The following is a 25,547-nucleotide window of genomic DNA, read 5'->3' as shown; positions in this document are numbered from 1 at the left end:
GTATGCATAACATTTTCATCTGCATAATTTTTATTTCCCCGAGTGTTTTTTCTCGGGTCATATTTAAAACTCATGCCAGCCCTGTGAAGCAGGTTGTCTTTTTTGTTATTGTTGTTCTGATGTACACATGTGGAAAAAGTCAATGGACAGGGTCATTCTATTGATAAGTAACACAGAGTCAGGCATTTTGATTCTTGGGCTATTGTTCTTCCCCCTGGAAAATGCATAGTGACTTGATCTGGAACGCCAGCCTCTCTTTTCAGGTTTTGACTTGATCTTTAAAATTATGCTCGCCGGGCGCGGTGGCTCAAGCCTGTAATCCCAGCACTTTGGGAGGCCGAGACGGGCGGATCACGAGGTCAGGAGATCGAGACCATCCTGGCTAATATGGTGAAACCCCGTCTCTACTAAAAATACAAAAAACTAGCCGGGCGAGGTGGTGGGCGCCTGTAGTCCCAGCTACTCGGGAGGCTGAGGCAGGAGAATGGCGTAAACCCGGGAGGCGGAGCTTGCAGTGAGCTGAGATCCGGCCACTGCACTCCAGCCTGGGCGACAAAGCGAGACTCCGTCTCAAAAAAAAATAAATAAATAAATAAAATAAAATAAAATAAAATAATGCTCAAAATTATTCCCCAAGAGGCTGTTTCAGACAAAGTCCAGATGGTTTTTGCTGGTTCCAAGACTCCCCAAAACTTGCTTCCAGTATTTTCTATCTATTCTAACCAGTATCTATTATATATCATATTCCAGTATGAACATAGAATATGATTTATTGTATTGACTTACAGAATTTGCTTTATTGTATTAATTTTTTCTTTTCTTTTCTTTTCTTTTTTTTTTTTTTGAGACCGAGTCTCACTCTGTCGCCCAGGCCGGAGTGCAGTGGCGCAATCTTGGCTCACTGCAACCTCCGCCTCCCGGGTTCAAGTGATTCTTCTGCTTCAGCCTCCTGAGTAGCTGGGACTACAGGCTTGTACCACCACGCCCGGCTATTTTATTTTTTTAGTAGAAACGGGGTTTCCCCATGTTGGCCAGGTTGGTCTCAATCTCCTGACCTCGTGATCCGCCCCCCTTGGCCTCCCAAAGTGCTGAGATTACAGGCGTGAGCCACCGCGCCCGGCCTGTACTGATTTTCTTTCTACTATTTGTCTCGCTTTCTTATTTTATGTAAATTATTATAAATAATACTACTCCTGACTTATAGACATTTACAATCTATTTTTAATAACTTCCAGATGACTAGAGAATAGTAGTTCCAAACTTTTGTGTACATAAGAATAACCTAGGGAAGTTATTAAAAATAGACTTCTCAGTGCTTTTCCCATAGGTTACAATTCTGTGTGGTGGGGGGGGGAGCCGGGGGGAGGTCCAGGAATCTGCATTTTCTTTTTTTTTTTTTTTTTTTTTTTTGAGACGGAGTCTTGCTGTGCCCCAGGCTGGAGTGCAGTGGCGCGATCTCGGCTCACTGCAAGCTCCGCCCCGCCGGTTTCACGCCATTCTCCTGCCTCAGCCTCCCAAGTAGCTGGGACTACAGGCGCCCGCCACCTAACCCGGCTAATTTTCTTGTATTTTTAGTAGAGACGGGGTTTCACCGGGTTAGCCAGGATGGTCTCGATCTCCTGACCTCGTGATCCGCCCATCTCTGCCTCCCAAAGTGCTGGGATTACAGGCTTGAGCCACCGCGCCCGGCCGGAATCTGCATTTTCAATAAGCACCCCCCAGAGCATGCTGATGCAGGTGATCCAGTAACCACACTTTCAGAAATTCTGCTGCTGAGAACTAAAAATGTGATTGTTATCCTCTGTTCACTGGGGGAAACAGAGGTGTAAAATAACTGAGTTCTTGCTCTCTTGGTGTTGACAAACTTTCAGGGGAGAAAGGGATACTGTCTGCCATGTCAGACAGTATGTGATGATAGCTGTGAGCGGTGTGGACACTAAATACAATACGAATACAAAAAAGGGAGGCATCACTTCTGGCTGGATTGTCATGCTTCGTAAAAGATAGGGGGTTTTAAGAAAAGAAATTTCAAAAAGATGGAAAAAAAAAGTGCGCCGGGCGCGGTGGCTCACGCCTGTAATCCCAGCGCTTTGGGAGGCAGAGGTGGGCGAATCACGAGGTCAGGAGCTCGAGACAAGCCTGGCCAACATGGTGAAACCCCGTCGCTACTAAAAATACAAAAAATTAGCCGGGTGTGGTGGCAGGTGCCTGTAATCCCAGCTACTCAGGAGGCTGAGGCAGGAGAATCGCTTGAACCCAGGAGGCGCAGCTTGCAGCGAGCCGAGATCGTGCCGCCATTGCACTGCAGCCTGGGTGACAGAGCTGACTCCGTCTCAAAAAAGAAAAAGAAAAAAAAGAGTGGATTATTTCAAGATGTTGGAACAGCAAAGACTAAGTGTTGAGGATGCATAACTTCTTTTAGGGGATCAATATGTGGAACGATGTGCCTGAACTAAAAAGAGTTTGTGTGGGCACACGTAGGAATTTACACTTGGAAAGACAGGAGTCAGATTGCAGAGAGCCTTGGGTTTGGACTCTATTCTGCAGGTATTGGGTGGTTCTTCAAACACGCAGGTAAGATAAAAGTGATCTTAAAAGATTGATGTGGCAGTGAGTTTGAAAGCCCTGAACTACGTTTGGTGGTCTTTGTACACACTGGGAGAAAGGCCAATTGTGAAAGTAGATTTAACATGATCTGGAGCTTGACTATGTGAGAAAGCGAAAAGTGTCAGAAACGCTGCTGAGGTTTGAACCTCCTTGACTGGGAAGATTATGTACAATTTCACCAACCAGCAAATCTGAAGGAGGAAACGTTTTGAGGATAGTATGTTTGGTTCTAGGTCTAGAATTCAACTTCCTACCAAATTTGAAATATTCTGTACATATGCATCAGGTGGCTTCGTTTAAATATACGACAACTACTTTTATTATGTTGAAAGGAAAAGGTCTGGAGTTCCAGGGAGGGGATTACAGATTTCGGTCTATTGCCGCAAAGGGAGGCAGACTGTTCAGATTAATAATTATTAACGGCCGCTGTATGGAAAGCACTGCACAAAAAAAACTAAGATGACCAGTCCTTATCCTTAAGAAATTCAAAATCTAGACGGAATCTCCAAGAAAGAGATTCCAGTAAGAGTACATGGCAAGCTTCCATATCTACACACCACTGACCAATGAATTTGTACTCTTCTCATTGGAGTAGTCGAGGGCCTTTGGCTCAAGGAGGGGTGAAAATTAGCAGGATACTAAATTGGGAATGAGAACTCTCTTTTTAGAGGGCGTGGACTTGCAGAACTCTTTGAAGCAGTAGATGCTATACTGCTCAAACCCCACACGAGAGTAGCTCTCTGGAGTTGCGGAGTCCGAACCTCCCAAGAACTACAAATTTATTCCGCAACTATCAATTACGCGGTTGGGGGCCAGTGAGGCGCCAAGACCCGCCCAGGTGTCCAGTACCTCGCAACGATTGGACGAGCTCAACTCCTCGCCTCCCCCAGGGCTCCCTCGCCCATCAATCACACTGCTTGCTCGCCACCCGACCTTTGCTGCGCCCCCTTTCAGTGGCATAACACCTGGCGCTCTTTCGCGCCCCAGCCCTCCGGCGCCCCACCAATCGCTTCAGTTCCTCACTGGCCAGCAGAGAGGAGAGCGAAGGGAAGGGGCGCTCAATTTTGCTCTCTGAACGCACCCTCTCAAATTTCCCGGTCTTCTCGCAGACGGCCCGGAGAGCAATGACAGCCTGGAGCAGTCGCGCATGAGCGCAAAAGTGCCAGCTGGCGGAGGGGCGCTTCCCCTCCCTCCCAAGAGATTTGCCACATTTGTTGTGACGCAGGGGCACCCCGCTCGCCTTCTTCACTTACGATTGGCTGTGGCCAAAGCCCGTCACACAGCCCGCCCCACTCCTCTGCCTCAAGAGGCCGCACCTCACGCCGTCGCTGCCGCTTAGCCGTGCGATTGGCTAACAAGACTGGCATGCTTTCCCGCCCCCTCCCCCGCCGCCGCACCGAGAGGCGGGCGGGACCCCGCGGAAGTTGTCAGTCAAACTCCTCCCTCCCCACCCCTCGCGAGGCCCCTCCCCGGGCCGCGCGCCCTAGCGCGCGCACACGCGCACACGCGCACACACTCCCCGCTCGCCTGTACCAACCACCTTCTCAAGTTGTAGCGGTCGCTCGCCGGGGGTTCTCCGTGGGCGGCCGACGGGCGCGTGGGGGAGGGGGTTCGGGCCGCCCAGCGCGGCAAGGAGGAGTGTGTGCACGCACAGGGCCGGGGCTACGGGGCAGCGCCCCGGGCGATGAGGGGCCGGCGCTGACCGGGAAGAGTGGGCACAGCGGCAGTGGCTCCGAGGGGACCCGCGATGGCAGCGCCCCGGGAGGAGGCTCCAGGCAGGGCGGGCTACGCCGGCAGCGGCCACTGAGGTGCTGGCCGACCGGCTGGCTGGCGACCCGGGCAGAAGCAACGAGAGGCGCGCTTGGCGCCCGCACCCCCGTGCCCTCGCCTCAGTTGTCTAAACTTCGGGTTCTCTTCCACCCGCCCTGCGCGCCCGGAGTCAACAACTTCTTCACCCCCCTCCGCCCCCGCCCTTCCCTCCGTCAGCCCCGGGAGCTCGCCGCGTGCCGGGGACCAGGAACCTCCGGCGCTGAGATGTGGCCGTGAGGCGTTGGCGGGCGGCGAGGAGAAGCTCGGCGGCGTCCCGGGGCCGGAGGGCCGTGGGGCCGGGGCGCAGGGGCGCGAGCACCCCGCGCCTCTCCCCCGCCTCCTCCTGCCGTCTCCGCCGCTGCCCGTGCCTTGCAAGCAGCAGCCGGAGCTGCCAAGCGCCAGGGCCGCGGAGATGTCGTCGTCGTCGCCGCCGGCGGGGGCTGCCAGCGCCGCCATCTCGGCCTCGGAGAAAGTGGACGGCTTCACCCGGAAATCGGTCCGCAAGGCGCAGAGGCAGAAGCGCTCCCAGGGCTCGTCGCAGTTTCGCAGCCAGGGCAGCCAGGCAGAGCTGCACCCGCTGCCCCAGCTCAAAGGTAACCTCCGAGGGCGCAGCCCCGGGAGCGAGCGCAGGGGCTGGCAACGCTTGCCTCTGCGCAAGCAGAGCCATTTCCTTCTGGGCTTCTCTCAGCTGGGACTCCTAGTGTGTGAGCCGAGTTCCCCACGATGCCTTGGCGTCCCCTCACCCCCTCCTCCTTATTCAAACAGGTTTTCTGTGAAGTCTTGGCTCTTTCCTTCTAATTCTCCACCTGAACTCTTTCCATCCTAGGGGAGGCCAACACCCCTCCCCACCTGCGCGCTTGCTTAACCTGCACTTCCTATTTTGCGTCCCGCGAGGTAGAGCCCTTCACTCTTCTTCCAGGTTTGCCCTTTCCCGGTCTTGCTTTAACAACCGCACGAACCTTCCCCGACCTTCACTTTCCCGAGTGTCAGCTCCTCTGTTCAGCCACTTTTAGCTAGTCCTTTACTTTTACAGTTATAAAGCCGTGTGCACCCACCCTCTTCTCAACTCCACTTCCCATTGATTGCCCTTAAGAGTCATCAAACCAGGAATCCGAATGCAAACATCGGCGAAGAGTTAGCTGGCCTTTGGATGTATTTATAAAGAAAAAGCCTAAAAATTTGACCAGTGTAGTATCTTATTCACTGGATCGTTAGGTTTAAATGGTATCCTGTAGCTCAAAGAACAGAAATATTTAAAATATTCTGTTGTCTGAGATGATACACACGGTCTATTTGGAAATATAAAGAAGTAGGTAGTGTTGCTTTGCAATCGAATGGGAACTTAGTTTGCCAGGCAGTGATTCCAGGGACTTTGTAGGTTTGTACAGGAATTCAAATTGGTATCCGTGCCTAATGCCTTGCAGGAGAACTTGGCACTCTTTTTGGCTCACTTTTCCCACTAGGTTTAGAGGATTTTCGATGTTATTTTCTGGTGTTCTAGTTTATTCTTTGTGTATTACTCAGTATGTTTAATAATGTCCTTGCATTTTATGAGATAGAAATGATGGAACAAGATGATAATGCTCCTACATTTTTAAATAAAATTTGCAACCTGACGGAGATCCATATCATCAGATGTTCAGATTTTTCAATTCATTTGAAAAAGCTACAGCATCTCCTTCAAGGCCAGTCTGGTTCTCATTTGTCTTTGGGCCTGTGAATCCAGCCTTAGTTTGGCAAGGAGTCTAAAGAAAACCCAGATCAAATCACAGCTGACCTACAACAGCTCCAGAACCCTATTGAGACCCTACCTTGCCCTGACTCTTGGAGTGGTTCTAAATCATGACATCTCACCGTTAGAATCAAACTGGCTTTTGAAAAGAGGTTTAGAGATATGATTAGTCTGTGTTATCGAATTTATCATTTGATTGCTCTTTAGCATACAAAAATTGTTAAAATTTACATAGCAAAATGGTAGACTGTAATGATAGGCATTGCCAAGACTTTAATTCTTGAATGATGTCATAGCTATAAAAGAATATCGTCTTTGCTATTCATAGATTTTAAATTTTACACTTATTTAAAATATCATAGTTTTTTTACACTACTGATTTTTTTTCCTCATTAAATTGTCAAACTATGTAGTTTAAAGGTTTCGTGCTAGGGTTATTTCATAGTTATTTAATTTGCTTTTTAGTAAGATATTCTAGTTTCTTAGTATTGTACTTCTTAATAGTATACTTTAATAAAAATAATTGAATATTAAACATTTGGTTGTTTTCAGGCCAGGAGATGCAGCTTTGATACGTTTTGCTTTTTTTTTTAATTTTGTTTTTTTTAATTTAATTTAATTTTATTTTATTTTTTTGAGACGGAGTTTCACTCTTGTTGCCTGGGCTGGAGTGCAATGGCACGATCTCGGCTCATTGCAACCTGCGCCTCCCGGATTCAAACAATTCTCCTGCCTCAGCCTCCGAACTAATCCCAACTAGCTGGGATTACAGGCATGGGCCACCACGGCCCGCTAATTTTGTATTCTTAGTAGAGATGAGGTTTCACCATGTTGGTCAGGCTGGTCTCCAACTCCTGACCTCAGGTGATTGGGCCACCTCAGCCTTCCAAAGTGTTGGGATTACAGGCGTGAGCCAACGCGCCTGGCCACATTTTGCTTTTAAAAACCTGGCAAAAATATGGATAGAGTCAGTAATCATCTAAGTTATATGATGTAGGGTTCAACAGGTTGAAGGTGCCATATAGTATTTGGTCACTAGTAAAGAAAAAAGTAAATTGGAACTTTAATTGTAGATATTTGCCTGAAAATACAGTATTCATCATAAGGAAAATTATGTATTCAGGATAAATTTATGCAAATTTAATTGAGGAAATAAGACCCTTACTTGGATTACAAACTAATAAGAACAACTTCTTTTACTCCAGATGCCAAAATGCTTGAAAGTGATTAAAAAAAAAAAAAAAAAAAAAAGACATTCAATTGCTTCAATTGGAACTTTGGCAGTGTACTTGATACCGCAGTGTTGTGTTTTTTCTGTGAGTGGTAGTTTTTTCCATTTGTGGCCTTCACAAAACCAGTGGAAAGCCCTTTAGTATGTGTATGAAAGAGAATTTTCTTCCTCCTCTGAAATACCATCTTACTGTGGAGTGATTCAGATATCCATGGACTCCAAGATCTTTTAAGTGTTTATACCAGCCTGCTTGTGTTACACTTTGACCACATGCATCTGAACTGGAAAAGTGCCATCTAGTTTTCCTCAAAGCATAGTAAGGATTAACAAAATAATCCAACCTTTTCACCTGTAAGAAGTATTTGTGCAAAATCATTTGGTAAGTGGGTTGTAGGATTTTAATGGCAACAATGTTCAGAATAAATTGTTCTATAATTGAAAGTATTTAATAAACAAGCCTTGTTAAAAGGCTTTTCAGTCTGTTTAACCTATTTTGTTTAAGATTCTGGAAGGACTGGTTTGGTAAAGTAGTTGATGCCTTACATTTATATTGATGCCTTACATTCATATAACATTTTAGCATTTTAAAATTATTTTACCTTAAAACATTTTCTTAAATTATAGAACAGTATTGTTCATACCAAGTGAAACAATCCAAAGATGTGTAACCCTTAATACCTGTGTATCTCCTGCTTTTTCACACCTATTAAGGGTAATACTGTTATTTGATAATCCGTGGCTCAATGTATTTTTACAAACATCCTATTCGTTGGGTCATCCCTGAACTTTTTGCAAGATCAGTAGTCCCGTTTTATTGATGAGAAAGGTGAGGCCTAAAAAGAAGTTTTCTGGCCTGTGATTACTTATCTGGATGATGTTGCAACTGACACTGGGACCTAGGTTAAACGATTTCAGTATTTGTGCTGTTAACTGTTTTACGTAAATTTGAAGCAGTGTGATAGAGTTGGGTCTTTGGGGTTAGTCCTGGGTCAAAGGTAAATTTTTAATCTTTCTAAGTCGTTTTCCTTATCTATAAAATGGGGATAATACCTTCAATCTCCCCAGGTCTGTGGGGATTAAGGGAAATAATTTAAGTACCTAAAAATAGGCAAAGAATGTTAGTTCCCATTCTCTTAAATATTTGAAAATCCAGATTAAAAATATCTTTAAATGAAGGATTATTAATAGGATTACTTACTTAAATGGTAAACTTTCCTAGTGTATTTAAAGTGTGATTTTATTTATAATCAGTTTTCAGATATGATTTATGTGAAGTGCAGCTGTAACATCTTTCAGCATGAGTGTAGAAATGGAACTAGGATTAAGTCAGACTCTTTAAAATATTAAAAGCTGTGGTAAGATTTTTTTTACCAAGCGAAGAAATCCGACTAACCAGTAGAATTGTATAGATATGCAGTCCTCATAGGAGACAGCCAGGAAATAAATAGCAAGATCAAGCTGAAACTGGCTTTGAGATTGAAATCCCCTTCAGAAGAGATAAAACTTTCCACAGTAGCACTCAGATTCTTTGTTGGTTCTTTCTTAACAACTGGGTCCCACTGGAGGTATTGAGGCCAGTAATAGTGGTGTTGATTGCAGTGCTTCCTTATCTTTAGGGAGTAAAATGTGTGTGTTTTCCAGAGTAGGTGATCTAAGGTAATTGTGGAACAAGAACACTGACATTATCTTAAGTTCTATAGCTAAACCTTTTCGTGGAGAGAAAATAGTACTACTCACTCAACTTTTAAGGTTTATAGATCTTCTCAAAGTTACTGTCATTCCATCTAAACACAATTGGGATACCATTAGAGGAGAGTTCAGATTCATCTGAAGATGTTAAGAAAATTGTTTACAAAGGGAAATAACATTTTAGTCATTTTAGGACTATTTTCTGAGATATCTCTTCTGGAAGATTTATTTTTAAAAAACTTAAAACATTTTTAGGATATATTTAAGAGAAATTGCTAAATAAAGTGTTCACTGCTAGTCGTCACATACAGGAAAAACTTTCCTATTTAAACCTATTTTAACATCTTTAGAATTCCTGTTTAGGATCATCTCTTCCTTCCCTCCATTTCATTATCTTATCGAATTGTTAATTATGGATTATTTTATGAAGTGTCTAATTGAATAAAGTGCTAATCCAATAAAATGTATTTGGCAAAATAATGTAACCATTGTAGTATGTTACTGTCATGTAAACAGTAGATTTAAGTTGTCTTCCTGCATGAGTGATGACTCATTCCTTTTAGCTTCAGTTTAGCCATTTTCACCTGCAAGAATAACATTTTTCTCTTGATAAAATTACAAAGATGAATTAGTCTTTAAGGAGTTACTGCTGCTTTGGATTTCAAAGACAGGTTTACTAACAAAAATAATACATTTAGATTTTTGTGCTTCATTTTTAAAAGTTAGCTTTTTGTAAAAAGCTGGAGATAAAGACTAGTTTGTTTTTATGTGTTTAGCACTGTGGTTCCCAATACTGGCTATACCTGGAGAGGGTTTTTTTTTTTATTTTTTAATTTTTCTTTCAGACTGAGTTCTCGCTCTGTTCCCAGGCTGGAGTGCAGTGGCACGATCTCTCAGCTCACTGCCACTTCTGCCTCCCAGGTTCAAGCAATTCTCTTGCATGCACCACCATGCCCAGCTATTTTCTGTATTTTTAGTAGAGATGGGGGTTTCGCCATGGCTGATCAGGCTGGTTTCAAACTCCTGACGCCAGGTGTTCTGCCTGCCTTGGCCTCCCAAAGTGCTGGGATTATAGGCGTGAACCACTGCACCTGGCCTATACCTGGAGAGTTTAAAACAAAACAAAACAAAAAATCAATACCTAGGCACATCCCCAAGAGACTGTAAATTAATTGGCCTAAGGTAAAATCCACTTACAGTATTTTTAAAAGTTCCCAGGGTGATTCTGACGTGCAGCCAGGATTGAGAATCACTGGGTTAGCATTGTCTTTCTATTGATTTAATTCATTAATTGAGACTTTGTCCTTTTCTCTCTGATACTCATGGTTCATTACCCAGCCTATTAACATTTCCTGCCCTGGCTTCACCTCCTGCTATTTACATTTCACTCTCTTAACTTTGCTGCCCCCTATGGCTTATTAAGTACTTTCCTGAAGGGGAGATAGTGCCATTAGATTCTGGAGTTTTAGGTATGATGGGATGATTCTGTTGGTTTGTTGTCATTACCATAATTAAAGCCCAACTATTATTTGATGTAAGGTCGTCAGTTTTCTTTTCTCTGTGATTTTTGGAGCTGGCAATAAAACTGAGAACATATGATACAGGTTTGCTTAATTTTAATCCCATCGTTCAGGATAGTAAGTAATGATTTCAACCACTTTGGGATGTAAAACTAGTTTCCTCTGTATGCTCACAACACTGTTCTGTTTCTTGAAGATCTAGACCTGATACTACTGTTGTATGTGTTAAATACAAGATATTGAACAAAGGAACTATTCTTCAACTTTACTTCATTTTGGTCATGCCTTATTTTTATTTCACATCAAGAAATGTTTTTCTCCAGAGTGTTTTGCGTGTCTATCTTCTAACTTAATCTTGACCACAGCTTTTTATCGAAGGTAGGGCAGTGAGAACTCAGGGCTGCTTATATTCCATATTCCTATTTTGTCTTTGTCTTTTCTGATAACCAGTTTGAATGATACTTGTGTTAGTTGATTTGTTGTTTGGGTGGGTGTTCAGCTGTTGTGTTGTGATGCTCTCTCTCCAGAATGAGATGGTGAATTTTTCCATGAAAGCAGAAGTTATTATCTGTTTTTTCAAATCCTGTTAAGGTACCAAATACAGTATTTTGTGCACAATGTGGTCATAGAGACAGAATCACGGTTTTGATGAAGAAATTATCTGTTGGTTTTCTTCTAGTCACCCCTTCTCCTTTGTTGATTGTGCTGCTTTTAGTGATGTTTGGTGCTGTCTACCAGAGATTGATTCTCTTCTGTTTTGTTTTTTGGTTTTCTGTATTTTCTTGAAACAGGGTCTTGCTCTATCACCCAGGCTGGAGTATAGTGGCACAATTATAACTCACTGCAGCCTCAAACTTCTGGGATCAAGCAATTCTCCCAAGTAGCTAGGACTACAGGTGTGTGCTGCCACACCCAGCTGTTTTTTATTTTTATTCTTGTACAGACAGGTTCTCGCTATGTTACCCTGACTGGTCTTGAACTCCTGACTTCATGTGATCCTTCGTCTTTGGCTTCCCAAAAGCTGGGATTACAGGTGTGAATCACTGCCTCACCCAGTTTTTTGGTTTTAATATATTTATGCCTAAAACTGATTCAGGATTATTTAAAACAGGGGTATCCAAGGGAGAGAATACAGTCATGGGTTCTTAGTTTCTGTTTTTGGTTGTGCCAGTAAAGCCCCTTCCTCATCCCTCTTTTCTGCTTATCACTAGAGACAGAAACTAAAAACTATGTCTTCAGGATGCTAAAAGCCTATAACAAAATGAAACAGAACAACAACAGCAAAATAAGGTGGGTTGGACAAGCTTGATTTAAAGTAAATGAATTCTGGGTCCTTAATATCTTGGCAGTAAATAGTAAATGTAGGTTTAAAACAAAAGATTATTTGTATTTTGCCAATGAACAGTATGAGTGACATGTAACATTATTGAGTGATTTGTTGCTATGAAAGTTACTGTATAAAATGTGTGAGGAAAAGTAATACTGGGTTGACTCCTAGAGGTGGACATGTGTATATAAAATAACTGAAACAATTTGTTTGCTGTAATTTCTAAGTTTGAGATGCAATCTTTTTTTATAAGGATGTCCTTGAAGGGAGGTAAAAGGAACAGATTTGAAATATATAATTACTTTTAGTGTATTATTATGTAACAAGGAATCTAAATGCTTTGCTGAAAGAGTTGTACATGACAGACTGGGATTATGCAAAATAAACTCTACTTCTCTGAGCAGGATGTTGACTAATAAGCAGTTTCAAGCCTCGTTTTTATATCTGTCTTTTTGAACTGTTACCTGAAGGATTTTATTTATGTGGGCCTTTTAAGTGAGTAATGAAGAATTTTAGAAATCCCGTAATTTTGATTGGGTTTCCTGAAGAAACATACTGGGATTTTTTTTTTTTTTTTTTTTTTTTTTTTTTTTTGGTGAGGGTAGTCTAACTTGGATACTGAAGACAAGGGATTTCTTGGAAACACACTCCTCCTACTGGAATGGTGATGCTAATTGCAGCTACTATAACCTGACTGTGTGTTATATCTAGTTGAGCTTTCCAGTGCTGAATGGGATCTCAGAAGTCATTCTGGTTTAGCCTCCCTTGGGGATTGATTTCACTCTTGTTATTCTAATAAATATCTTGCCATTTCATCAGAGAAGTTTTCTTTAAGGTAGGGAGGAAAGTATCAAATCTAAAATTGTGTATTTTTTCAGCAGAACGCAGATTTTAAAAAATTGTATATTTTGTCTAATTGGTTTTGCCTTCGTTTCACATTGTATCAAGGATATTCCATAATTATAGCTATTACCATAAGTCAATGATTGTTTGAACTCATTGTTAATCCCCTGCCTCTAAATTGATAAAAGTGAAAAAGGTGAGACAGTTTTTGTTATAACTCCTGAATTTTGATTAGCAAAACTGAGTAGATTTTTAAAACAACTTTTCAGACAGGCTTTTCTAAAGAAAAATATCTATTGAAGTTAAAAGTAAAATAAGACATAACTTCTGTAGGAATATGTTTCTGAGTTTATTAAAACAAACGACAACAACAACAACAAAGTTGCCCTACCATTTTTCTTTAAATTGACCAGAGGCAAAAGATTTTGTTTGCTGTGAAATTAGACACACACTTTATTTTCAAAAATCTAGTACTGAAATCTTTTCCTTTCTTTGGTTTTCCATAGTGCATAAAATTTTGGTGAACCACTGCAGAGATTAAAGCTTAGTAAAGTGAATAAAATTATGAATGCTTTTTCTTTTCAAATTTAACGTCTTTAGGAGTTTATAGTTGGTGGCGAATACAGACTTGTAAGCAGGCAGTTTCAAGTAATGTGATAAGTGTCATGATAAGAATAAGCTCTAAAATGTTAAGGGAGTAGGTGAAGGACTCAGTCCTGTTTTGGTGTGGTAGGGGAGAGATCAGGGCAAGTTTCCTGGAGAAAGTGACAGGTAAACTGCCATCTAAAAGGCCAGAAGGTGTTAAGCCAAGATAGATGGGCTAAGAGGTCCACCCAAAAGACAATATATGAAGACCCAGAGGTAATTCAGCGTAGTATATTTTGGGAATTACCAGCGGTTTACATGGCTGTGATCTAGAATATAGGTTACATTCTATATCTCTATGTGATACATTCTATATCACTAGAGAAGTGGAACAACATTTAGGGCCTAGTGCATAGTCTTGTTGCTATGTTGAAGAATGGATGTAGGCACTTTATTGCATTTATACCTTACAGTACCATGAAGAGTGTATTGGGAAATGAGAGTGAGTAACACTAGTGAGGATACTGACACGGTAATTCAGACAAGAGATAAAGGTGCTTGTCCAAGTGGGGATGGGGTGGTATCACAGGCAAAATCTGGTGAGAGGGAACAATCATCGATGATACATTTCTAACTTGGGCAACTGGATGTATAATAGCAGTTGAAAGGGAAAAAGGGGGGAGACATTAGATTTGGGAGGAGAAGATAATGGTTATTTTTTGGACAGGTCGAGTGTCCATGGGAAATTGAAGTGAAGCTGCCTAGTAGGAAGGTGGATTATTTGGATATGAAGCAATGTGCTAGAGGTAATTTGAGAGTCTTTGGCTTATACGTGGCATTTGAAGCACCTGAAGTAGAAATGACTGCCCACTGAAAATGGATAGAATGAGAAGACGCCAAGGAATACCAACATTGAGATAATGGGTAAGGGGAAAAGGTACAACCAAGAGCCAAGAGAGACAGCTGGAGTGGAGGCCACAGAAGACAGGAGAGAGTGGAGATGAGGCTGTCAGGGGAAGAGAGTCTTTACAAACTGGAGGATGGATGGGGAAAGTAGTAACAGTGGATAACTGTGGACGAGCCCAATGAGAACTGAAAAGTTTCCATGGGTTTGTTAGTCTTTAGGCAACATTGGTGACATGAGAGGCGTTTGGAGGACTGATAACGTGAAATGAGATTTGTGTAAGGTGGATAGTGAGTGGAACTTGTAAAAGCTGAATGAGTAAGTATGGACAACTCTTTCGGAAAGTTTGGCAGTTAAAAATTACTATCTCTACTGGGTAGAGAATGCATTGTAGCAGAACAAGATTTTTAGGAGGACAAGTTACGAGATTAATAAGCCAGGTAAGACATTACGTGACTTGGGCTAGGGTAGTAGCCCAAGATAGAGACAGAAAGATGCATTTGAGATATATCTTAAATAGGACCTTGTTAATGAATTGTTTGGGAGGAGATGGAAAGGCAGAGGTGTAGGAGTCAAGGATGACTCTCTCAGATGCTTTAGCTTGGACACCTGGGTAGATAGGAATGTGTCCCACCAGCGAGAAAGGAGTACACTGGAGGGGGAACCAGGTATAGAGGGAAAATCCAGAGTTGTATTTTGGAAATTTTAAAATTGAGATGCCATTTAGAAACCCAGTTGTAAATATAAAATAGACCACTGCATATGTGAATCAAAGAGTGCCCATTTGGTAATTTCTATGACTTGTAAACATATATATAAAAATATATAAATATATATTTATATATAAATATTTATTTATATATTTATATATAAATATATATATTTATATATAAATAATATAAAGAATATAGTTAATGTTTCTTTATGTATAGTCTTTAACTATATTCTTTAATGGCCTGCCAAGACTTTCAGATTTGCTTATAAGAAGGCACTGATAGTTTGGGTTGCTGGCCACATAGTCTCCTGGCCAAATTGGGATTATCTATTCCCTACTCAATAGAACGTCTTCTGTGTACACTGCATGAGAAGATGTCATTGTTATGTGCATGAAGAAGATCACAAAATCTTGCTGGGACAAGTTGCATGAATTACTTAAAGTGCCTGCTTTTTGTGTTTAGACTATAAGTGCTTTGAGACCCAAGAGCCATATCTTCCTACACAGCATTTAGATAGTCAGTGCTGTTTTATATTTATTGAATGAAAGAATGAAGCAAAAGCTGTTAAATTGATTGAAAGAAAAACATCATTTTATATCATAAAATAATTTACAATTTTAGGATGATTTATAACTGAGTAATGTTTACCTGCAACACTAAACTGGTTAGCATTTTATAGATGAAAACACCAAAACCTAGGTAGGTTATAGTCTTGTGCCGGTCATGTATGACTTGCTCTTCTCAGTTGGTTGCTGATTCCTCTGTTAAATGGAAGATGTTTGTTGCCTGGACTGAAGCAAAGTTTAGTACCTTATTTCCTTAGAGTGCAACTGATAAATATTTATAATTGAGAACCTTATCAAGAGAAATTTTTTTTTTTTTTTTTTTTTTTTTTTTTTTTGAGACCGAGTCTCACTCTGTCGCCCAGGCTGGAGTGTAGTGGCACAATCTCTGCTCACTGCAACCTCCGCCTCCCAGGTTCAAGTGATTCTCCTGCCTCAGCCTCCCGAGTAGCTGGGATTACAGGCACCTGCCACCACGCCTCCCTAATTTTTTTTGGTATTTTTAGTAGAGACAGGGTTTCACTATGTTGGCCAGCCTGGTCTTAAACTCCTGACCTCGTGATCCACCCACCCTGGCCTCCCAAAGTGCTGGGTTACAGGTGTGAGCCACGGCACCCAGCCAGTACGTTTCTTTCTGATAACTTGAGATGAGATTTGTGTAAGGTGAGTAGAAATTGTAAAAGCTGAATGAGTAAGTCTTTAGACTATAGTCTTTAGTCTAACTAAAGACTAAGACTAAATCTATAGACTATAGTCTTTAGACCTTTAGACTATAGGTGCTGGGCAAGTAAGCCAGTATTGAATGTAGATTTTTCTAAGACCCGTTAAAGCAAGGGATTTTTGTTTCTTAAATTCTTCTGATATAAAAATGCTTCATTGATCTTCTTTGAGGTCTTCTTTTTAGCACTGTCCTCTCTCTCCTTTTTAGGTAACCTAAAGTTTTTCTCAAAAAAATATGAGAGCATTTGTTTTATGAATGAGTACTGAGAAATAAGATGAAGTGAATTGTTAATCATTCAGCACATTTGTGTCACAGTTAGATTTTGGAGTCACCACTCAAAGTTATAATGATCTGTAATTAACTTGAAGAAATTATTGTAGATTATCAAGAACTCATTAGAATCTACTTATTTTTGCCTCTTTTGGAAATGTTCGGCATATTGTGGTCCCCTTTTACAGAAAGTTTTTGAAAACTTTTTAAAATACTCTTCCACGTTAGCATAGTACTATCTTTCTGATCATTTCTTCTCAATTTGAGAGAGGAAAAAAGTTAGGTAAAGATAACAGAGACTTGGAAATAAAAGTCAATTGGGTTAATCTACCACTTGACTGATTTTATTCTTCCACTAAAACTTCCAGACAAGCTGAAATTAAAGTTAGATATCATCTCCTCAAATAGTTTTCCACATGCATTTGTGCTTCCAGTGAATGAACCAACCTAATTTTGAATCCAGAGTGAACATAAAGTAGCAAATATAACAATGAAGTGCTTTTAAGATGCATTTATTTCCCACAGTCATATTGCCTTCATAAGACTTTTTTTTTTTTTTGTCTTTTTTTTTCGAGACAGGCTCTTGCTCTGTCCCCCAGGCTGGAGTGCAGTGATTTGATCTCCGCTCACTGCAACCTCCACATCCTGGGTTCAAGCAGTTCTTCTGCCTCAGCCTCCTGAGTAGCTGGGATTACAGGCTCCTGCCACCACAACTGGCTAATTTTTGTATTTTAGTAGATACAGGGTTTTGCCCTTTTGGCCATACTGGTCTCGAACCCCTGACCTCAAGTGATCTGCCTGCCTCTGCCTCCTAAAGTGCAGGGATTACAGGTGTGAGCCACTGCACCCGGCCCATAAGAAATTTTGATTATTCATGTAGGAAAGGTAAAAATAACTCAGCCTTCACCTAGCTGCCATGTATCTAGTCATTGGTTTTGGTACTTCATCTGTTTTGATAATCTATTTTTAATTTGGATCACCTGGATACTCTCTGTATATTTTTAAGAACTAATTTGTTTAAGATCTAGAGAAGTAACTTCTATAGAACAGAAATGACTATTTTAGGTTATAATACAATACTTGCTGTGAGTCATAAGCGAATCTCAGTTTTCATGGTTTTCTAAAATAAACTCATTTAAAGAATATGTAATGGGAAGTGTCATATTTTAAACTACCCCATTATGTATTATTTTTGTAAAAACTTATAGACTCACTGTTAAAACAACTCAAAGGAGAATCTTACAATGGTAGAAAGTAAAAATTCCCACCCAGAGGAAATCTCTTTTAAATTTTTGAGCATCTTCTTATATTTACCCATGAGTGGGATCATACTGTGTGTATTGTTCAATAGCCTATTATTTTCTGTTAATAGAATATTACAAATAGCAAATTTCTGAATGAAAAATATTAGAATCAATTTAGAATTGTTTGTGAATAAAGTTTTTATTTCTGGAAATACTGAACCAGCTCATTTGAAACCTTGGTTATAAGTTTCTTATGTTTAAAGGAAAGGAAATAATTTCTAAGAGTACTAGTATTTAATTTCATGGAGATTATGTGTGAATCTCTTGGAAAATCCAATTTAAAGAATGTGCCATTTTAAAATATGTATATAATACTTTATGTAATTTTCAGGGTTCTTGGATTTCCCCACCACCACCATCCCAAAGCCCATCTATGCTGATGGTAGAAGGAAGTGGGACATCTGTAGAGCTTAGGTTCTGCTCTAGAGAATTGAACACCTTGTTTGTTTTTGTTTGTTTGTTTGAGACAGGGTCTCGCTCTGTCACCCAAGCTAGATTGCAGTGGTGCAATCTTCTCACTGCAACTTCTGCCTTCTGGGTTCAAGCAATTCTCCTACCTCAGCCTTCTGAGAAGCTGGGATTACAGGTGCGAGCCATCACGCCTGGCTGATTTTTGTATTTTTAGTAGAGACAGGGTTTCGCCATGTGGGCCAGTCTGGTCTCGAAATCCTGACCTCAAGTGATCTGCCCACATTGACCCCGCAAAGTGCTGGGATTACAGGCGTGATCCACCATGCCCAGCCCAGTTAATTTTTTGAAATAAAAAATAGCAGTAGTTGCGGATATACTTGCATTTGAATGGTAATTGATTAAAGCATGGAAATATTTATGTTCTTGAAAGTTTTAGTATTGTAGGGGTTTTCTTAAAATAATGCATACATTTATATATTAGAACATTATCAAACTGGTAGTGCGTATGTGTTCAAATTTCCTAAAATGTGATGTCTACAATTTTTTTCCCACCATTTTCAATTTTAATGAAATCACAGAACCTTAATAAGTCATATTTAGTCACAGTGCTGTGAATCATTTGTTAATAAACATTTCCATTGTTACTTTATAATAGCCTGCTCTCTAAAGTTTCAAATAAAAGCTGATTTTAGATTTTTAGTTATTAATGTTCTAGGGGTATTGCCAAAAAAAGCTACATGTCCTATATTCTGTGCCAGTTTCTTAAATTAGAATCTTGGATTGCATCCTCAGCGTGTCACTGTAGTGGTATTGCTGGGTTGCTATGATACAGTGCTTGTTCTATAATTTGTAGCATGAATCCTATATGAGATCTTACTTTAGATTTCAAGTATGTTAGCAGCAGTAATTAGGGATGTTTTCTTCTAAGGAAAATTATAGCTATAAAATTATTATTTGTTACAAATGATACCTGCTACTTCGAATTATTTATCATTAAATGTAGAGAATTAACAATGGACAACTTGAAATAACTTGGTTGTCACCTCAGAAGTTTATTTTATCACTGACTTAATGAAGATGGGCAAGAAAAGGAAGGCTTTATGATAATGAATATATTAAAATTTCAATGTTCTACTTGGTATTTGAAATCTTGAGAGAAATGAATAGAGATTAGGTTTTCTGGAAAGATGCATTTGAAACAGTACAAGCAAAACCGCATTACAGGGGGAAAACTACAAATTATCTTACTGTATGGTATTAAAAAAAAATTCGGTTAACTGTTCTTAAAACCAGCCCTCTGTGGTCATCTTAATAAGTTATTATTACTACCTCTTTTTCATTTTATGTGTTGGTTTTGGGATTTCATTTACATGTTCCTTGAAAATTTTTATTAATCTAATTTAGTATTATAAGTTATAGGCAGCATAAAGACAAAACTAGTGGTCTATGTATGTGTTGTGTAGACATTGGTGGTGGAATGAAGTTTATGTGATTATTGGTCAGTGGCATTGCTGCAATTGATCTTTAAACTTTTACTGTCTCTCAGCAATGTTTTGGATATTTGATATGAAAGTATTTTAGAGACCAGAACTGGACTAAATTTTTTAAACAGCTCTATTGAGATATAATTCATATACCATGTAATTCCCCATTTAAAGTATACAATTCCATGGCTTTTAGTATATTCACAGACATGTGCAGCTATCACCACAGTCAATTTTAGAATAGTTTCATCATCTCAAAAAGAAATCTCATGCCCTTTAACTATCACCCCCTCTTCCTTTCGGGATTCCCTGAGCAACCGTTAATTTACTTTCCGTCTCTAGATTTCCCTATCCTGGACATTTCATGTAAATGGAGTATTATAGTATGTGGTCTTTCATAATAGACTTCTTTCATTCACTTTGCATAATGTTTTCAAGGATTTATTCATGTTGTAGCATGTGTTAGGACTTCATTCCTTTTTATGGCTGAATAATATTCTATCGTATGGTTATACCATGTTTTATTTATCCATTCCTCAGTTGATAGACATTTCAGTTCTTTCTACTGTTTGGTTGTGAATAATGCTGCTGTGAACATTTGTATACAAGTTTTTGTGTGGACATATGTTTTCATTTCTCTTGAGTATACATGTGGGAGTGAAACTGCTTGGTCATAAGGTAATTCTGGGCTTAGTCACTTGAGAAATTGCCACAGTTTTTTCCATAGTGGCTGCACTATTTTACACTCCCACTTGTGGTATATGAGGGTTCTCATTGCTCCACATCCTTACCAGTACTTCTTATTTTGACTTTCTGATTATAGCCATCCTAATGAATGCGAAGTAGTATCTCCTCGTGGTTATGATTTGCATTTCCCTAATTACTAATGATGTCAAGTGTCTTTGAACGTGCTTATTGGCCATTTGTATATCTTCCTTGGAGAAATGGCTCTTTAGATCCTTTGCCCACTTTTGAATTGTTATTTGTCTTTTTATCGAGTTGTAAAAATTCTTTATATATCTTGATATAAGTCCCTTGTGTCTTTTCACTTTCTTGGTGGTATCCTTTGAAGCACAAATGTTTTACATTTTGATTAAGTCTAAATTCTCTTTTTTCTTGTTACTCATGCTTTTGGAGTCATTTTCTAAGGATCTTTTCCCAAATATGAGGTTATGAAGATTTACCCCTATTTTTCTTCTAAGAATTTTATAATTTTAACCTTTACATTTAGGTCTTTGGCCATTTTGAGTTAATTTTTATATAGAGTAAGACGTAAGGATTCAAATTCATTCTTTTGCATGTAGTTATCACATTTATCTCCACACCACTTGTTGAAAATACTTCTTTCCCCATTAGATGATCTTGGCCTTTTTGTTGAAAATTAGCAGATGGTTTTATTTCTGGATTCTCAATTCTGTCCCATTGATCTATATGTCTGTTCTTGTGTCAGTACCACACTGTCTTGACTACTTGTTTGATGTAGTAAGTTTTGAAATGTGATAGTGTGAATCTTCCTACTTTGTTTTTCTTTTTCAGGATTGTTTTGGCTGTTATTGGGTTACTTATAATTGCAAAGGTTAGGTTTCCGATTTAAGATCTTTTGTTCTTTCTTATATAGACATTTACAGCTATATCTTTCTAAACACCCTTAAATTTTGGTTGTTATGTCTTCATTTTCATTTGTCTTAATGTATGTTTTATTTTCTTTTAGGTTTCTTCTTTGACCCATTAGTTGTTTAAGAATCATTGAATTTCCAAATATTTTTGAATTTCCCAAAAATGTTTTAACTTCTCTTTTTTAAGAGAAGGGGTTAACCGGGTGCGGTGGCTCACGCTTGTAATCCCAGCACTTCAGGAGGCCAAGGCAGGCGGATCACCTGAAGTCGGAAGTTCAAGACCAGCCTGACCAACATGGAGAAGCCCCGTCTCTACTAAAAATACAAAATTAGCTGGGGTGGTGGCACATGCCTGTAATCCCAGTTACTTGGGAGGCTGAGGCAGGAGAATCTCTTGAACCCGGGAGGTGGAGGTTGAGATGAGCCGAGATCACGCCATTACACTCCAGCCTGCACAACAAGAGCAAAACTCTGTCTCAAAAAAAAAAAGAGAGAGATGGGGTCTCACTATGTTGCCCAGGCTTGAGTGCAGTGACTGTTCACAGATGCTATAATAGTACGCTGTGGCCTCTTAACTCCTGGCCTCAAAGGGATCCTCATTGCCTCAGCCTCTCAAGTAACTGAGCCTATAGGTTCATGCTACCAAGCCCCGCCCCAGGTTTTTTTTTTTTTTTTTTTTTTTGAGATGGAGTCTCTGTTGCCCAGGCTGGAGTGCAGTGGCATGATCTCGGCTCACTGCAACCTCCACCTTCCAGGTTCAAGCGATTCTCCTGCCTCAGCCTCCTGAGTAGCTGGGACTGCAGGCACACGCCACCATGCCTGGCTAATTTTTGTATTTTTAGTAGAGATGGGGTTTCACCATGTTGGCCAGGCTGGTCTCAATCTCCTGACCTCGTGAGCCACCCACCCCTGCCTCCCTGAGTGCTGGGATTACAGGTGTGAGCCACCATGCCCCGCCCCCAATTTTTTAATGTTACTGATTTCTAGCTTTATTCCTTTGTGGTCAGAGAACATAGTTTGTATTTCTGTTCTTTTGAAATTTTTGAGGTTTTACTATCTGGTATGTGGTCTGGTCTGTCCTGGGGAATGTACCATATGCGCTTGAGAATATATATTCTCCTGTTGTTGGGTGGAGTGTTATATAGTGAGTATAAATTCTATAGTGTTCCATAGACACCTGTTAGGTGTACTTAATTCATGTATGTTCAAAGTTTTCTGTCTCTTCATTGATCTTCCACCTAATTGTTCTATCCATTATTGAAAGGAGGTGTTGAAGGCTTCAACTATTATTGCTTTTGAATTTTCTGTTTCTCTCTTTGTTTCTGTCAGTCTTTCTTCATATATTTTGGTACTGTGTTAGTAGGTGCAAATATGTTTATAATTGTTACCCTCTTCCTGAGAGACTGACCCTTCCATCATTACAAAATGATGCTCTTTAGATATGAGATAAAGAGTATATTTATATAATGATATTTATATCTAAGTAAGATCTAAGGATGAAAAATAATATATATTCAAACAACCACAAGAAAACTGAAGTGGCTATACTAATGTTAGGAATAATGCTCAAAATCCTAAGGAAATTGAATACTTGAACAAAGGATTCTTAGCAAAGCAATTTTACTTATGTGCAGAGGGGTGGCTCCCTGGCCAGTTGCCATGAGAGCACACCTGAACAAAGGGGCAACAAAGAGCCTTTATTCCTGACGCAAGTCCTGCCCCTGTACCCTTTCCCCATTGGCCGGGGTTGGGTCGTACAATCTAAACTAATCCTGGTTGGCTAAACGTTTTATTTTTTTTTAGATAGGGTGGGCACGTAAAGGAAAGTGGAGGGAACAGGGGAAGGGGTGTCTGTAATGAGCCAGAAAGTTAGTCCTCCTTCCAAATAAGGAAAGGAATGTGAGCTAGTACTGATAACTCTTTGTAGTGTGGAGGGCCTGGGCATTTAACAAAGGCAAGAAGGGAAAAGAAGAAAAAAGGAGAAAAATTGAGTGGGAGGTAACTATGAATTAAAGAATAAAAGATTAATCGGATTATTTGAAGAGAAACCTCATCATATCCCACACTAATATTAAACAAAACAGACTTTAAAAATATATATAGTTTGATATATATCCATGTCTGTGTAAGATATAAGAGACAAAAGTTTTTAAAGTCTGTTTTGTCTGTATATGTCAAACAGTTACCTATTTTTTAAAGTCTATTTTATCTAATATTGGTATAGCCATTCCAGCTTTCTTGTGGTTGTTTGCATGATATATTCTTCATCTTTTTATTTTCAATCTACTTGTATTTTTAAATTTAAATTGTATCTTCTGGAGACTTAGATCATTTTTAAAAAATTCAGTTTGACAGTCTCTACCTTTTGATGGGCTTGGTTAATCCATTTACATTTATTTATTTATTTATTGTTTGAAATGGAGTCTCGCTCTGTCTCCCAGGATGGAGTGCAGTGGCACAGTCTCTGCTACTGCAACCTCTGCCGACAGGGTTCAAGCGGTTCTCCTGCCTCAGCCTCCCGAGTAGCTGGGCTTACAGGTACCTGCCACTATGCCTGGCTCATTTTTTTTGTAGTTTTTAGTGGAAACGGGATTTCGCCATCTTGGCCAGGCTGGTCTTGAAATCCTGACCTCGTGATCCACCTGCCTGGGCCTCCCAAAGTGCTGGGATTACAGGTGTGAGTCACCGCACCCCTCCGGTTAATCCATTTATACTTAATGTAGTTGTTCATATAGTTGGATTTATGTCTGCCATTTTACTTTTCGTTTTCTCTGTACCTCATGTCTTTTTTTGTTCTGTATTTTTTTTTCTATTTTACTGTATTCTTTTTCTGTTTTCCTTAGTATTAAGTGAATGTTTTCTAATGCAGCATTTAAACTTGTGTAATGATTATTTTTCACTACATACTTTTGAGAGTTTTTTTTTTTTTTTTTTTTTTTTTAGTGGTTGCCCTTAGGTTTATTATATACATCTTAACTTGTTAGAATCAGCTTCAAATTTATACAGGCTTTGTTCCAGTGAGATGTAGAATCATTATTCCTATATACCTCTATTTCCTTTCCTCCTTTTTTGTGATATTAGTGTTATATAATATCTATTAATGTTACAACCCCGAGCATATATTGTTATAATTATTACTTTACCATCAGTAGTTATTTCTTCTTTTTTTTTCTTTTTGAGACGGAGTCTCGCTCTGTTGCTCAGGCTAGAGTGCAGTGGCGCGATCTCGGCTCACTGCCAGCTCCGCCTCCTGGGTTCACGCCATTCTCCTGCCTCAGCCTCTGGAGTAGCTGGGAATACAGGTGCCCGCCACCACGCTCAGCTAATTTTTTGTATTTTTAGTAGAGATGGGGTTTTACCATGCTAGCCAGGATGCTCTTGATCTTCTGACCTCGTGATCCACCCGCCTCGGCCTCCCAAAGTGCTGGGATTACAGGCGTGAGCCACCGCGTCCGGCCAGTAGATATTTCTTTTTTTTTTTTTTTTTTTTTTTTTTTTTGAGACAGAGGCTCGCTCTGTCGCCCAGGCTGGAGTGCAGTGGCCGGATCTCAGCTCACTGCAAGCTCCGCCTCCCGGGTTCACGCCATTCTCCTGCCTCAGCCTCCCGAGTAGCTGGGACTACAGGCGCCCGCCACCTCGCTCGGCTAGTTTTTTATGTATTTTTAGTAGAGACGGGGTTTCACCGTGTTCGCCAGGATGGTCTCGATCTCCTGACCTTGTGATCCGCCGTCTCGGCCTCCCAAAGTGCTGGGATTACAGGCTTGAGCCACCGCGCCCGGCCTGATATTTCTTTAATGTAGCACAACTTTCCTCCCATATCCTCGTTTGTGCTGTTATTAGCAAATACATTATATTTCTATATATTAACCGTCCAACGATACATTATATAATACTATTTTATGTAATGGCTGTTAAAATCAGGTAAGAGAAGAAAGAAAACTAGGCATTTATAATGTACTTTATAATTACATAATTACCTTTACTGGTGCTCTATGTTTTTAAATATAGATTTCAAACTATCATTGGTGGTCATATGCTTTGAGTCTGAAGGAAATCCTTTAGTGTTTCTTACAAGGTAGACCAGCTAGCAAAACATTCTCCGTTTTTATTAATTTAGGAATGTCTTCATTTTGCCTTCTTTTTTTTTTTTTTTTTTTTGAGATGGAGTCTCTCTCTGTCGCCCAGGCTGGAGTGCAGTGGCGCAATCTTGGCTCA

The 25,547-nt window shown here is 40.1% G+C and overlaps 1 protein-coding gene across 4 annotated transcripts in view; it reads left to right on the top strand.

Moving 5' to 3' along the window:
- Nucleotides 1-4,815: 4,815 nt before the first annotated feature.
- PPP2R5A (protein phosphatase 2 regulatory subunit B'alpha) overlaps nucleotides 4,816-25,547 on the top strand; it is a 75,561-nt gene continuing 54,829 nt past the window's right edge. Inside the window, exon 1 of one of the 4 annotated variants that reach the window (XM_050780747.1) lies at nucleotides 4,816-5,009. In XM_050780747.1, the coding sequence (XP_050636704.1) occupies nucleotides 4,829-5,009 (181 nt within the window). In that variant the 5' untranslated portion in view covers nucleotides 4,816-4,828. Of the gene's footprint in view, nucleotides 5,010-6,786; nucleotides 11,879-13,009; nucleotides 13,898-25,547 lie in introns of those variants that run through there. The other 3 variants (XM_050780777.1, XM_050780767.1, XM_050780757.1) reach the window with 3 other exon arrangements.

Source organism: Macaca thibetana, chromosome 1 (genome assembly GCF_024542745.1).
Source record: "Macaca thibetana thibetana isolate TM-01 chromosome 1, ASM2454274v1, whole genome shotgun sequence".
NCBI lineage: Eukaryota > Metazoa > Chordata > Mammalia > Primates > Cercopithecidae > Macaca > Macaca thibetana.
This window is presented reverse-complemented; position numbering and strand designations above follow the sequence as displayed.